The 16,040-nt window shown below is 41.7% G+C and overlaps 1 protein-coding gene across 17 annotated transcripts in view; it reads right to left on the reverse strand.

Moving 5' to 3' along the window:
* Positions 1-16,040, reverse strand: part of ank1a (ankyrin 1, erythrocytic a) — a 91,636-nt gene that overhangs the window by 19,580 nt on the left and 56,016 nt on the right. For 9 of the 17 annotated variants that reach the window (XM_039802976.1, XM_039802964.1, XM_039802977.1 and 6 more), the window contains 28 exons: positions 13,821-13,919; positions 13,005-13,103; positions 12,499-12,597; positions 12,121-12,306; positions 11,800-11,898; positions 11,604-11,702; positions 11,399-11,497; positions 10,947-11,144; positions 10,739-10,837; positions 10,533-10,631; positions 10,315-10,413; positions 9,815-10,012; positions 9,599-9,697; positions 9,394-9,492; positions 9,099-9,296; positions 8,859-8,957; positions 7,955-8,053; positions 7,107-7,205; positions 6,935-7,027; positions 6,738-6,810; positions 6,525-6,545; positions 4,256-4,376; positions 3,996-4,074; positions 2,903-3,018; positions 2,592-2,816; positions 2,295-2,449; positions 1,987-2,198; positions 80-284 (listed from right to left, as the gene is read on the reverse strand). In XM_039802976.1, coding sequence (XP_039658910.1) covers positions 80-284; positions 1,987-2,198; positions 2,295-2,449; positions 2,592-2,816; positions 2,903-3,018; positions 3,996-4,074; positions 4,256-4,376; positions 6,525-6,545; positions 6,738-6,810; positions 6,935-7,027; positions 7,107-7,205; positions 7,955-8,053; positions 8,859-8,957; positions 9,099-9,296; positions 9,394-9,492; positions 9,599-9,697; positions 9,815-10,012; positions 10,315-10,413; positions 10,533-10,631; positions 10,739-10,837; positions 10,947-11,144; positions 11,399-11,497; positions 11,604-11,702; positions 11,800-11,898; positions 12,121-12,306; positions 12,499-12,597; positions 13,005-13,103; positions 13,821-13,919 — 3,466 coding nt within the window. Of the gene's footprint in view, positions 1-79; positions 285-1,986; positions 2,199-2,294; positions 2,450-2,591; positions 2,817-2,902; positions 3,019-3,995; positions 4,075-4,255; positions 4,377-6,524; positions 6,546-6,737; positions 6,811-6,934; positions 7,028-7,106; positions 7,206-7,954; positions 8,054-8,858; positions 8,958-9,098; positions 9,297-9,393; positions 9,493-9,598; positions 9,698-9,814; positions 10,013-10,314; positions 10,414-10,532; positions 10,632-10,738; positions 10,838-10,946; positions 11,145-11,398; positions 11,498-11,603; positions 11,703-11,799; positions 11,899-12,120; positions 12,307-12,498; positions 12,598-13,004; positions 13,104-13,820; positions 13,920-14,097; positions 14,148-16,040 lie in introns of all 17 variants that reach the window. The other 8 variants (XM_039802979.1, XM_039802975.1, XM_039802966.1 and 5 more) reach the window with 6 other exon arrangements.

A 16,040-nucleotide genomic window follows, 5' to 3' on the forward strand; every position in this document is an offset into this window, starting at 1 on the left:
TCTCTCTCTCTCTCACACACACACACACACACACACACACACACACCCCTCATCAACTCCCAGTCGTTGCATGCAGTACCTATGACAGAGCAAAGCAGACGCAGACTGGTGGTGTCGCCCTCCCCAGAGTCTCGGGGGCTGTCCCTCCAGGACGGGGGCAGGGGTATACGCAGTCCGATGGGTCGGTGAAACTTGCGCCGCCGAGGCTCCACAGTGACCACAGGGCTAAAGTTTGCCTGGTTACCCAGCAGCTTTGCAACCAGCTCATCTGGAACCGGCTGAGCCTGAGGTTGAAAGTAAATGATGGGGAGAGGGAGTACGTAACACGGGCACAGGTTAGATGATATGGTCGAAAAAAGGGAAATTAGACAAAATAGAGAAATATATAATCAAGCAATGGAGATTAAAAAAATATGTAACAGATGTAAAAGGATGGCAGGCAGAATGAGACAATGGGAGATGGATGATGAGGCAACGGATGAGGAAAAAGGAAAAGCGTAAAATTAAAGGGGAAGAGAAAAAGAGAGAGAAGTCCAGTGAATAAAATATCTCATGGAACGACACATTTGAAAAGACAATAGCAACACAAATTGGTGGTAGGACTTAATAACTTTTATTGTAAAATGTAACAATGTGTGTTAACATGAAGCTTTTACAATCAATAATACAAAATGGATATCAAAAGGCACTGTGGTTTTTCACAAGGCCATTCATGACATGATTACTACATAATTTAAGTTAAATAGATTTGTTCCTAAATAATATGTTAATAGAAAATTATAACCATATCTATTTTACTTACATTCAGATACATTCACTATTTTCAGGTTAGAGGTTAAGGCATGGGTGGTAGCATGTTAGCTTACAAGACATATTTAGCTTATCATATTCATTCATGTGCCTGAAGGATAGCTGTTGAACCTAAAACATGCCTTGAAGGTCCATTCATACTGTATCTACCTTTCATTTTGGTTTACTGAAACAGATTCTGACATTGGAATTAGAAGTTTCCATCTGTTAATTAAAATTCATACATTGCTGACCTACATATTCATAAAGGATTTTGAATTAGAAATGTTTTGAATTAGAATTTTCATTTTGTCAAAAATAGGGATTCATGCAATCACAGTCTTGGAACTGGAATAACATTTACACACTTTAAAACAGATTGTAAACGGTGGGTATATTTAACCTGTCAAAATGAAATCCTGTGCAAATAGAGCCTTGAAATCCCAAGTCAGCAAATCTGAGAAAATGGTGCATATTTATACAACAAACATATCCACTGCAAAACCTTAACATTTTTTTGGATTGTTGTAATCTGTGTGTAATCTGAAATTATTAAAAACTCCAATTACCAAATGTTGGTGTGTATGTTTAAGAAAACGTCAAGACCTGAAAAGTGTAGCCGTACGGACAAAACCAAGGTAAAAGCTTCAACAAACAGTGATATAACTAAGATTAGAAGGTGCTCAGCAGTCACCCCTTTTTGTGCGGGAAAACACTTCAGTTCTTCTTAAAAAAAAGACCTTTTTGCACATTTTCAAGACAATAATGGTACCAAAGCCAATGGACAGAAAGTATTAACTCAAACACTGTCTTTTGATTTCCCATCAAATAATGTTTGACTAACTTTACTTTTATCCCAAACAAATGTTGTAAATATAGTGTTAAATATAGTAAATACAGGGCATTGCCAGTGACATAAATACATCAGTGAGAAAGACATCAAGATAAAAAAAATAACATATCAGAACTAAATGAGCAGTCAACAGTTGGAAAAAAGTGCCAAGTACATGCACTGTGTGAAATAAAAAGGTCCTCTAAAAATGCAAAAAAGCTAACTAAACGAACAGAAAAAAACTGATAGGATAGGTCATTCCAAAATCAATCAAATACATTGAACATGCTTTTCTCTTTCATGCAACACAGGCATTAACGATTCTGTCTTTCTTCTCCTTCCTTCTCCTCATCGTCCCATCTCACCTGCAGCCCCAGGCGGACTCGTTTGGTGACTGCCGTCTCAGGAAACGTGGCCTGGACCAATGGCACCAGGTTACTTGTCAGCGAACCTCCTTCTGGTCCAATCAGGTCGCTCTCTTGCTGGACTCGTGACACAACAGCAAAGTAAAGGGGGAAGTCGGTGGAGATGATGCGACGGATTCGCTTCTTCCCGAGCTCTTCTTGACTTTCTAATTCTGATTACATGAGAGAGGGTTAAACTCAGAGGAAGAGATACCACCCAGTGACATGTTTTGAGTGTCAGCCTGAGATCGAGCATTTAAAACTCTTACCTTCATCCATCCCATTGAGGATTGTTTCTAGCACCTCGTCGCCGTAGCGATTGCGATGTTCTTTCCAGACTGAGCCATTCTCGCTCCTCAGCACCACGAGCTCCCTGTCACCACGACCCAGAGCAGCAAAGTGGGGGATCTCCACTATCACCGGTCTGCCACACAACACACATGGAATTATACATGAACAAATGACAATTCTTTTTTAGACGTATATGAAATAAGAATAAAAAATGTTGTGCATTTAGACGAAGCAAGAAGAATCTTGACTATTTCCAGTTTCAGTTGCTTCCTTACCCCAGGAACTGCATCCCGGCTGGCCCCAGGGAGATGATCCTGCTGGCCAGGCCCTCTCCCTCCACCAGCGGAGGAGGGCTGGTCAGCTTCTGTGGCTTCACCAGGCGACAGGTGATGCGGGTGGGTGCCGCACAGGTTCGCGGAGGTATGATGACACGCAGACCGTTATGCCTGCTGCCTCGCATTGAGCCGCCCCGAGCATCTACCATAAAACTGACCAGGAACCTGTAATTGGACAGAGATTGTAACAATTAACTGCCAGATCGGATATTAAATAGATTAAATTCAGTGAAGTACAATGTTTTGCTGACCCTGTGTGTATGGGACTGGCGACCGGGCTGACATTGTCTGACGTCTCCGTCGCTGGGCTGCTGGGAATCAGTGAGTCATCATCATATTCTTTGGGCAGTGGAAGTGGAGTGTGTTGCTACAACAGACAGATAGACAAACTGTTCATGACATTCTCAAAAGAACACTGTTGAGCATATTATTTTATTTGAACCCAAAAGTTTATTACACTATCATCTGTTTAATAGAGATGATATAGACAGATTATGCTTAAGTATGTACTCATTTTTAGAGTGCTTTTTTTACAGGATATGGAGAAGGTACATCATTAACCTTCAAGAGACCGTTGAGGAGGATTCTCATTTACAATATCATGTTACAAAAAGGGTGGAACTAAAATAATGGCATAATTTTCAAGTTTTGATCAGAATTGTGTTTAGTCAATGTCCATGATACACAACAATAGTTATACCAGTCATAATGGTACAGTCACACTAATGACAAAATGACTTTAGCATCAAAGTTGATTCTTCGCCTTGGAAATAGTAGTTTGACTACAAAAAAAAAACAACCTTTAACTAAAGGTACACTTACTAGCTTTTTGTCTGAGCTTTCAACCACATATCATGGTCTTCATCAGCAGATAAAGGTTGCTCAGTTGTCTTAAAGACTTTATGAGTCCACTGACAACTAAGCAAACTTTATTCCGATGATGAAGACATTGAGATGTGGTAAACTTTTAATAAGGACTAGTAATTGGACCTTGAGTAGAAGGGGCACTCATGTGACATCGCTTGAGTCATTTCAGCTTAGGCTTCCAGACTACAAATTCACAAGAGACCATGCATCACAAACACATCATCTTTGAAAGATGTCAGCATATACCTGTTAAGGAGGGTCGAATGAAAGACATTATTAAGTTGTATTATGGGAAATGAATGATCCAGTATTTTTGTAATTTGACCCATTCTAGGGACTAACAGTCAAGTTATCTCGGCCTCTGCTGCTTTAACCTTGACTATTCCTATTTAAATATGCTCAAAACATTATGGAATTGCAACACTTAATTCCTGGAGTATCCCATCAGTATGTTACTCATGCTGCTCCATTCAGTACCTGATCTAGCTCGTGTTCTTTCAGGATAACGGTTTCCGGAGAGACTCTGGGAATCCTGGGAATGGCTGGCGAGTAATCTCTGTTGTATGAAAAGAAAAAAATACAAGTCAGATTGAAGAAATTTCTTTACATCTCCTCCCAAGTGCTCATCCCTGGTGTTTAGTGAGTGTCTATGGTGCATCCCCCTCTATCCATCCACCTATTAGCTTGTGGCTACCAGCTTGGCTCTCTCGCCTGTTTCCCCACCCAGCCCCCCTTACGCTGTGCCCAGCCCTCTCTCGTACTCCAGTGATTTCTTGGGGGAGAGGAAATCGTCATCATGGTCTTTCATGTCATCCATCTTCATGTACCTGGCCCCTTCTGTCCCCAAGAGCTCCTCTCCTTCAGAGAACAACATGCCAAAGAGAGCGAACAGACCGTGGTCAGGTTGGTGAAACAGCAAGAGAAAGAGAGAAAGAAGAGAACAAGATTGTTAACCAGCGGTTAGAAGGGTTACATGTTAGGAGATGGCTCTGTGATTTAGTGGTTAGACTGGTGAGATGAGTCATTAGTAATAATGCTCTGTACACTGACCTTCTTATTGCTAGTCAATGGCAAAAAAATTAAAAGAGCCACTTATACCTAATGCCAGAAACACTTAAAAAATCGGGTACGAGAACAGGATCAATACAGCAGGACACTGCTGTAGTTTCAGACACTTTCCATTCAGAACCCCTTAAACATTACTAGAAAATGTACTATTAAGAGACGACACCTTATAAATGTAGTCTGGAGTTTTTTCAAAACCCCATAAAATCTCAGTTAGAGATAACAGAATTATAGCTGCACACAGTGCACAATCTCTGGGGAGAGCATGCATCAGCATAATCTCATTCAAAAAATAATAAACAGTTATTGAACTGGAAGATTCAACTGCCTCAGAGAGCGATGTCCTGTATGAGGAGACTTGCTCTAGAATGCAGACACAGAGACAATCAGAACAGCATCAGCCCACTGCAACACACATGAAGACCAAAGTATAAGCTTGTTCTCCTATAAAAGTACAGTACATCTTGATGTGACCAAAGGTGGCTTTACTTACCCCCAAAAACAAGCGCTAATTTTGGAGAATTCACCAGAAGTGAGTCTTCCCTGTGTATTAATTTGTGACCGTATCAGCGCAGCTTGTGTGAGTGTGTGTGTGGGCGTCTGTCAGCGGTCGAGAGCCACTATCTTTGACTCTTTGAGTGCACTTCCCACAGGTTTATGAGTCAGCTTGTGTCCTGGACTTTCTCTGTCTTGTGTGCAGTGCATGTGTGCCACGCCGTGTAGGCGAAGTGTAACCCCATGCGAGCGCAAACAAACCTGCCAATACCATATTATGACCATTGCGGATATGACATGTGTCTTTAAGACGGCGTCCTGGCTACTTTCTATATTTAGAGCAAAGGTGACAATCTGTCAGTTAAATTATCAGGGGACTAAAAATATCAGGACATAATGTCCCATGACATCACCCATGTCAGTGGTGCTGTAAACATCAGGCATTACAAGTTAAACCTGCAATAAGTAATTTTTGGGGGACAGCAGAAATAAGCTGTGAGCTGCCATATCACTTTTGAGTTGACATGGTGAACTTGTTAGACAAATGTTACTAATTTACACAACCAGAAGACACAGAGCAATATTATCATTGTCATGCTTCTGTCCACCTAATGAATGTAATCCAATATTCACTCTTCCATCACGTCTTTGGTCTCCAACAACTCCCGAGGGATATATCTGAAAGCAGCTACCTGTTGCGGCTGAAATACTATGAGCCAAAAAAAGTAACATCGCAGGACAGATAACCAAAACAATTAGCTAAAAGCCTCTATAAGGCTCCATAGAGCTGAAGGTAACTGTAGAAGTCGGGAGATAATTATCTGTGGGTTAATCACTACGAGCGACTCCTTTTAGATACAAGTAGTCCCACCATCAATTGTTAATGTTGATTATAGCACAAAAAACGATTTAAACCTCCCAGCTAACAAATCCAGTTTACATGGCAGGAAGACCAAAATGATGGGGTACATGATCAACACCACAATGGAGACATATTTAATGCATTTAATACACAACTGAAGACACACACATTTCAAAGCAATGATAGCACTACTCCACTATATTTTTTTTAAACAAATTGATTTGATTTTAGTAATAATCGATCCGATACCTAAAGAGGTGAACTCTATGTATTGGCTATGACTGTAACTGCCGTCATAACATGGAGGGAAAAAACCTGGGGAGTTGGAGAATGAGGATGTTATTTACATATAAAGGTTAGAGACATGGGTGCTATGGGTGCATGCCAATGAAAAACCAGAGCCACCATCACAGTGAGCGCCACTACAGAGGGAATGAGGAAAAAAAAAAAAAAAAAAAAAAAAAAAAAAAAAAAAAAAAAAAAAAAGAGGGGTAAAGATTGAGAGAGTGAGCTTGAAATGGAGCCACACAATTTAATACAACGACCTATGAATGCCGCACAAAGAAAGAAATAGACATTCATACCTAATGTTAGCTGTGCAATTCCTAAAAAAGGGCAAAAGGCAAAAGGAATTGGAAAAAAAAATGAATATTTATGTGATCAATTAAAGCATCATAAAATCAGCCATTCAATTTAATTAATTAATAAATTTTATCGACATCCACATAGTCGATTAAACATTGTTTCCGACTGTTTATGTGATGTTTATGTGATTTATAATAATTGTAGTTCTCTACCTTCATCCTCAGACACGTCCAGTATCTCATCCACTGTTTCTGGGAAACTCATGCGATGTTTCTCTGTGGTCGTCTGCACAGAAACAAGAGGAAGAACCAGTAACTAATACAACAATAATTGTAAACTTTTATTTATCATGGCCACATAATGCCAGTGCTGCATCCGTAGGGCGTCGTAGTATTTCTAAACTTCTCACCATGGAAACCGTCTCCTCAGTGACGAGCTTTAGGACGTCAATCACAGAGATGTAGCCCAACCTCTTAGCAATGGCCAGGGCTGAAGTACCATTCTACCAGACAGAAAGGAGCAGATTGATCAGGTCTCTGAAAACAAAACTTTATTAAATGTTTTGAAGAAGGTATGCTCACTGTTGTTGTCTCGTTGGGCTGAGCTCCATGTTTCAGCAACAGTGTCACAATGTCTGTGTGTCCCTGCTGGGCCCCCTGGTGCAGAGGAGTGTAACCAACCTGGAAGACATATTAAATGTATTCTTACTCATTTAACGTACAAATGACATTTAAGATTAATCTAAATAACATTTAACTTTTTTTTTTTTTTTTTATTATTCCTGAATTATGTAGTACAGCTGGTATCAAGAGAACTGTCAGTACAACGGACAATTCTAGTCATCTGACTAGAACGATTAGTTGATAACAGAAATGAATACGCAACAATTTAAATAATAGGACAATGTCAAAAATCCACAGGTTCCAGCTTCTCAAAGTTATTTTTGCTGGTTTTCTCAGTCTTCCATGAATATAAACTCAATATCTTCGGGTTTTGAACTCAGACGAAACAAGCAACGTGGGCTCTGGGAACTTGTGATGGAACGGTTTATTTTTATAGACTAAAAGCTAAATCAAGAAAACAATCTGCTGATTACTCAATAATACAAATAATGATGAGTTGCTGCCCTACATCAACCTTACTTGGTCAACTTTATACACATTTGTTCATGTATCATGATATGAATATACAGTACATGCTGCATCTCAGACATGGAAATTAAATACTTCCTGTCTCTCCAATGCTTGTACAGTACATTGCACTTTAGTGAGGTAAAATGCCCTCATTCCAATAAATCATGATTAACCCTGCAACAGCCATGACTTAATGTAATGTACTCATGAATGAATCAGAGACAGTGGGCACGCAGTAACTGTGTGTCTGACTAATTTTGTTGTAGTTTGATCTAAAACCAGAGGGAGGCACTCACCCTTGTTTTGCTGTTGACATTGGCCTGTTGCTGCAGGAGGAATTTCACCATCTTGATGTTGCCATAGTGACACGCTACATGGAGAGGGGTGTAACCCATCTGACAGTGAGAGGGAAAAAGTAAAAAGTCTTTGACAAATCACAGCAGTTGCATAACTTTAGTGTCTTAATGACCTTTTAATTTGAATACATTATGTAGATTTGATCCTGTTAAGGGTCGAATGGTTCATGAATATTACATTAACTAATGGTTCAAATCAAAGAAGTGATAAAAACTGTATTTATGCTGCAGTTTAGGAATTAACAAGAAAGAATGCAATTAATTATTGTGTACCGATTGGGATTAATACCAATAATACCAATAATAACATATTATGATACATTTCAGTACAAGAGCCCCACAACCTGTGGTGGAAAGTAACTAAGTACATTTACTCAAGTATTGCACTTAGGTACAATTTTGAGGTACTTTACTTTGAATAGTATTTTGATTTTCTATACTTCAACTCCACTACAATTCAGAGGGAAATATTGTACTTTTTACTTATGTTACTTTGCAGATTCAGAGTAATATCACAAAATATAATCAACAAATACATTATGATGTATTATATAATTCTCCACATAAAGTAAACCCTACTAACTATTTTCTTCATAATACAACTCCATGTGAAAACACTGTTGCAGAGCTGCTCTAAGTACTAGAGGTCTAAGGGGTCTGAAGGGTCGGCCATGTATTGATGGTAACATAACCCTCTGCTATGAGAACATCTGGCTATTTATGCTACAGCACTTATACACTATCTGCTATGGTTCAAAGTGAATGTCACTAGTAGTTTCTACACTGATAACGAGGCTTTGATAACGGTGCAACAGTTTGACATGAGAATAAGAAAAGGTCTTACCCGCGTGGCAGCGTAGACTGAAGCCCCTTGCTTCACCAAGATATCTGCGATGCCAACATGTCCTTCCTGTGCCACCAGGTGGAGGGGTGTTAATCCACTCTGGGGGCAACCAGATTCAGAAGACAAAAGTCAAACACAGAACAAATCAAGCCCAAGTTACATATTATTTTTAGTTTGAATGGACCAAATAAACGTCCTGCCCCATGACAGTCATCCTTGATCCATCTATGCGTTTCTTGCCTTGTTTCCGAGGTTGACGTTGGCCTGTTTGGAGATGAGAAGGGAGACCATGTCAGGCCTTCCTTCCTGTGAGGCCAGGTGGAGAGGTGTGACTCCCTGCAGTGACTCAGCATTGGCTGAAGCTCCGTACTGCAGCAGGCTGTTAGCCACCTCCACCTGGTTCTGCTTGGATGCTATGTGGAGGGCGGTGTAGCCATTCTGGAGCACAGACATGAGTTGTGGTTAGAAACATATGTGTATATGCATGATACTGAATTATGTGTGGACTTGTGTGTATCTCTTTTTATTTATTTACCCTGGCTGCACTATGTGGCGACCCTCCCTTGCTGACAAGCAAGTTAACAACATCCAGGTTGTTGTGATGTACAGCAACATGCAGCGGAGTCAGACCATTCTGCAAAAACAGAATCAAGGGTTCATCGACCGAGGTAGCTCAAACAAAGCTTTATTCATCTTTTGACTCTTTCTTTCATATAGCCAAGCCCTTTATGCTTCTCTACCTTCCCAGCAGCATTAGGGTTGGCTCCTTTCTCCAACAACAGCTCTGCTACATCCACCTTGCCGTACTTGGAGGCCACATGAAGCGGAGTGAAGCCTTTCTACAGAGGTACCAGAGGAAGTGGACACAGTATTAGGTTGGGGAACACAGCTGTTAGGACTGACAGTTTTAGGACAGCCAAATGTAATGCAGCGAAGGGTAAGCAGGCAGGTTTTACCTTGGTCATCTTGGTCTGCTGAGCCTCCATGTCCAGCAGGATGCGTACAGTTTGTACGTGACCTTCCCTGGAAGCTATGTGTAAGGGTGTGTGGCCTGCTGTGGTGGTGGAGTTGGGGTTGGCTTTGTGCTCCAGTAGCAGCTTCACTAGCTCCTTGTGCCCCATCCGAGAGGCACAATGCAGAGGTGTTTGGTCATCCTGGCCAACGAGGCAATAAAAGGAGGCAATAAAATTCCTTCTTTAGTAACTTAATCAGCCTGTTTTCATTTCTCAGCTTCTCCACTATGACCTCTACTTGTTACATTAACTGTGAAATGAGGCTGTTGTGTGTAGGAGGGAAATTAACATGTGGAAGCTCTGCCAGCAATTAGTTGATCCAACATTCTAAATGAATGCTTAAATATATCCAATAAAGAGTATTTAATCTATGTCTAATATGAGGAATCTTTATGAATTAGTACAAAATATGTGGATTGTGCTGTAGTGTGTGAAATCTTTACCTTGGCCTTGGAGTCCACCGGTGATGCGTTCTCTAATAAAAACTCTGCCACCTCATAGTGTCCTGCCCGAGATGCCATATGAAGAGGAGTCTCCACTTTCTACTCATGCACAGAAAGACAAACCACCCACTTAGATTCCTCACTATTACAACAACATCACTAGTGCAGAGGTGAGTTGGTTATCAGCACTGCTCTTGAGATTTCATAAGGAAACTCACCACATTGGAGGCACTGGGGGAAGCTCCTTTCTGCAGCAGGACCTTCACAACATTGAGATGACCCATAAATGATGCCACATGCAAGGGGGTCAGGCCAGACTGTTCGGAAGAGGAGAAGAATATTACAAATGGTCTTGCACACCATTCATATTTATTATAATGATCTGCAAGCTGTTATTGTCAACCCCTCTTTCCGGTTCCCTCACCTCAGTCACAGCCTCTATTGATGCAGAGTGTTTAAGCAGGAGATCCATCACACGCATGTGGTTCTTTTTACAAGCAATATGCAAAGGAGTAAAGCCATTCTGTAAAAAACCAAAGGAACCATTGTCATCACTGCGAGGATTAATATCAACACTGCCTTTTCTGAATTGATACATTGACTGTTAATGTTACTCTGTGTTTGACACTGACCAATGCCCGAGAGTTGGGTTTTGCCGCTTTGTCCAGCAGCACTTTGGCCATGCGGTGGTGGCCGCAGTGCGCTGCCACATGCAGAGGGGTAAGGTGGTCCAGTGTGATATCATCGATCTCTGCGTTGTACTGCAGAAGCTGCTTGACACAGTCCATGTGGTCCCCCTGTGCTGCCATGTGGATTGGAGACAGGCCATTCTGCAACAACAAAAAAGACAGAACATGTGTTGACTCTCTCATCTCTTGCAAAACAGGAAGCAACTTGTCTTGTAGTGAAAACAAATAATCAGAGGCTGTTTGGTTGATGGATTAAAAACGTTCACTTTCATTTACTTACTTAATTTTAGAGTACAAAACAACTCAGTGGTTGCACTTATAGCCAAACCTCATGGTGTTCAGTTCATTTCTAAAAGAAGGGGAGAGTTTACTATACTTGTATCTAGGTGGATTACCTTAGTCTTTGCCTGGATAGGGGCTCCGTGGTCCAGCAGGATCTCTATAATCCTGACATGACCATTTCTAGCTGCACAGTGCAGAGGAGTCAGCTCATCCTTGAGAGAGAGAGAATTATTAATGATTAAGTTAATGATGCGTCAAATTAGAAACTGTAAGGGAATCAAAGATTTGGTGAAATGGTAGGATGGATGTCTGCTGCACCTTGGTCTTGGCGTCAATCTGAGCCCCTCTGTCCAGCAGGAGTCGGACCATGATCACATTCCCCCGTCTGGCTGCAATGTGCAGAGGAGTGATGCCGTTCTGCAGAGGGAAACAGATGCACTTAGACAGGCACACACAAGGACAACAGACAGCAAGGACAGAGATTAACCTTCCAACAACATCAATTATTCCCTACCTTTGGGGTGAAGTTGACATTGGCTCCTCTATTGAGCAGCAGTTGAGCTACGTTCAAATTTTCATAGTGTGCAGCAATGTGGAGGGGTGTGAATCCAGTCTGCAGGGACAGATCCGGGTGAGTACATGTCCCTCTCATTACCATTGCATTTTTAAAACACAAATACTGAGGACACCAAACACAGATGCCCATACCTATTGCATGTTCAGTACTGCACATGTGAACAATCATATCTGCAGCAGCACACAGCCACACAGCCACACACACACACACACACACACACACACACACACACACACACACACACACACACACACACACCTTGCTCAGTACATCAGGATTGGGGTCATTCTGCAAAAGCACTGCGGCTGTTCGAGTATCGTCGTTGCGTGCTGCAATGTGCAGTGCAGGGAGGCGGACCTTTCCCTTGGTGCCATAGTTGATGAGCAGAGCTACGACATTCTCATGTCCCTGCTGAAGAGCCACGGCGAGAGGAGTGAATCCATCCTGTAGCACACAGGAGAGAGTTAGAAGACTAGTTGACTTAAGGAGAGAAAATCAGAAAGGGTGTAAAGAGAGAGGTTTATGAGAACGAAACAGAAATGGAAACACAGCGATGTCTGGATCAGCAGGGATGGGATCGAGGAATTTGGGAGATCACTCTTTGAAAACGTCTCTCAGTTCCTTAGTCTTTAGTACCTCAGTTGGAATGCTCTGATTGGCTCCGTTCTCCAGAAGAAACTTCACAACCTCTAGATGGTTTTCTTGTGCAGCCATGTAGAGTGGAGTGAAACCCTTCTGTCTCAGAAAGACGCACACACACAGATATACACACACACACACACAAACGTACACATGCCACACGCACCCCACCCACCCACCCACCCACCCACCCACCCCCCCACACACCCACACACACACACACACACACACACACACACACACACACACACACACACACACACACACACACACACCACAGCAGCAGAGGAGAAACAAGCACAGCAAAAGACAGGACAGTCACAGAGGGACGCACAAGGATGTACAGCAACAAACACATATATAGGAACAAAGACACTTGTTAACAGATGGGGTTGCAACAGTAACCGCAATGGTTTCACAGTAAAGTTCATATAAGTTCATAAGTACTGAGGAGCCTCTGCGTGTCCTGGGATCACCGCAGTGAGAGCAGCACTAAGTCTCACCTGGGACTGAGCGTTGACATTGGCCCCGTAGTTAACCAGCTCCGTGACCACCTGCTCCTGCCCTGCCAGGGCTGCAATGTGCAGGGCTGTGTTCCCTTTCTGTTTAAACACAGATACGTGAGAACAAGAGCACAAAGTCATAATGAGCACTAACAAAGATTATAGGTGAAATCCCACGTTTATCCAAAGTGTGATTTGCATGTGGTTTTTGGACGTTAAGTTTAATCTGTGGACAGATCATTGTATTCTGACGTCACGTAGATCTAGAGCAGTAGTAGAGCAGTTTTTTATTTAAATCAGGAACTATCTAAGAAAAGGCTAAAAAAGTACATATTTAAGCAAGCATTAAATGGCAACTTCCAATACACACAGGTTTTGATACTCAGACACACTTTGTATTAGCCTCAGTAAAAACCTTAATTTCTCACACAATTCAACAGGTGTTTTATGGATGAAAATGTTAAAGGAATAGTTCAACAACAGCAGCTAGCCTTGCTCAGTCCAAAGGTTAAAAAATCCACCTATCAGCACCTCTCAAGCTCACTACTCATTACATTAAATCTCATTTATTTAATCCGTAAACAAAGTGACACGTGTGGTTTTAAATGGCTCATGTGCGGGACTATTTCTTACGTGGTTTAGTGACAGGAAGTCTGTCACTAAAAAATCTTCTCATCTTACTCTCGGCAAGAAAGCGAACATGTGTGTGTTAAAAAAACATACAGTACATGTGAATTCACAACCCATGTCGGTTTATTTATAAGTGATTTTCTAAACGAATTAAGACTGTAGGACATTTTCACAGTGGATTTTTACCTTTGTGGTGGTTTCCAGTACGATTCCATTGTGGAGTAGCTCCAGCACCATTTTAACGTGGCCTTCTTTGGAGGCCAGATGAAGCCCGTTGAGCCCATTCTGAGTGAGAGAGCAGAGTAGACCTAATACTGAAGGTTCCCAAACATACTATGAACACAGATATTTCCTAATCTAAAGGAACGAACCACACATATACACACAAACACATGTAGACCATGCCAACTGAAACAACTGTTGTGACTGAAGCACTCACAAACCAAACCAGGCAAATACTTACACTGGACACCACACATGCAGGACCCTCAGAATCAAGTTGGTCATTAATATCTACAGTAATGAAAATCAGGATGTAAATATTTTCATTTGATTAATGATGGTGGTGAGGAGGAGGAGGAGGAGGAGGACGGGAGGGGGATGGCAGGCCGCTGGTCTCGTGGCTGGGAAGAATACGAGCCGTGTGGGATAGGTCTGACCTCACACAGCCTTCCTTCAGCCGCACAGGACATGTGAGGTTGGACCTTTCCCACACCACTGATATTATTCCTCTGAGTGGGGAGACCACAGCACACCATCACTCTACTGCAGACAGAGGAGGGGAGGGAGGGAGGCAAAAAGCAAGAAAAGAAGTGAGGTCAGTTAGAAAACAGTACACAAACAGAGGAGGAGAGGGTAGAGGAGAAGTTGTTAGGTGGAGAGCGAAAGAAGAGGAGGGAAACACAAGAAGGGGAGGGCAGGAGTGAGGCAGTGTGCTGGTGAGAGGTATCCACTCAGATAAGGAAACACAGCTGCCACAGTCAAGCCTCCACCTGGCCAAACTCCCAGCAGACACTACATACAGCATCAGGACCAACAGTCACACAACCAGCACAACAATGCTCTCACCACCGTGGTTTAAGTAACAATCTACAACTTTAAACGTATTTTTTTTTAATCGTTGTACAAACTTTGAAGGTAAATAAAAAGTGCTGCATATAGTAGAGAGTCACCTGAGACCTGTGTTAATAATAAAATGGAAGAATGTGAATAAACATAAAAGGCTGTAGCTGTGAGTAGAATTTGAAAATTCCTAACTTTGCTTCCATCAGATAGTAGCATAAAAAGGCAGTGTAGCTTGACTAAAAGCAACACATAAACACACATTTTTTTCATTTTTCTATAGACAAAAAACTACCAGACTAATTTAAAATATGCTGTAATCACATAGAAATCCCACATACAGGGGCTTTAAGTGCAAAACTGCAAAGCAATGTGTGTGCAAAGGTCTCCTAATTCAAGTGAAGCGAGAATGCTGTAGATTATCACTTAAACTCAAACACATTTGACACCAAACAGTGAAAATAACACAATTGCATATGAAGAATAACAAAAAAAATGAAATGAAATTGTGTAATTCAGGAGAATTAATCTCCAGGTCAAACTAAAACTGGTATCAGTCTGTATTTCTGCATGTAATTATATTTTTTATCCAGATGGGGTGCCTCTGTTCATCATAGTGTAGGAGTTTACCAGTAAAGACCACTGTACAGAGTCACTTTCAATGTATAAATCAGTTTTTATGTGGGGTCTGTTATGGGGCCTAAAAATAGGTCTCATAGAAATCCTGACAGAAGCATTAACAGCAATAATTACACAATGTTGAGGACAGCATACAGTAAGTGAATGGAAAGGAAACCATGACTAAGTTAGATTAATGAGCCAGAGGAATCTCACACACACATGCACGCGCACGCGCACACACACACACACACACACACTTTGGCCAAGTTTCAGTAGCCTGAGGGCAGCGGTCCTAGCCACACTCATGCTGCCTCTTCCTGGACACACTGGGAACAACCGTCAGAGTAAAGGAGGCAGGATGGAAGAGACAAGGCGAAGGAGAAGCCCCTGTCCCATTTATTACCTTCCCTGGAGACCCTGTAAACTCCACCTGCCACCTTCAGCCACTGATTAACAGTCTACCTGAGCATGCACACACAGTATGACTGAGTGCACAGGCACATAACAGCACATCATGACAAGTCAGACACTTCATGCACACCGGGCACTCAAGACACATTTATATAGAAATAACAATACAACACAACACATGGTGGTATACATGGACAATATTTTAGCAGAACATCATGCAAAACCTTTATGAATTTGATCCTAAATGAAACCATATATGTTATATAACTTGTACTTTTCTGTGTGAATGTATAAACTTATAAGCACTGCAGG

The sequence above is a fragment of the Perca fluviatilis genome, chromosome 6 (genome assembly GCF_010015445.1).
Source record: "Perca fluviatilis chromosome 6, GENO_Pfluv_1.0, whole genome shotgun sequence".
Lineage (NCBI taxonomy): Eukaryota > Metazoa > Chordata > Actinopteri > Perciformes > Percidae > Perca > Perca fluviatilis.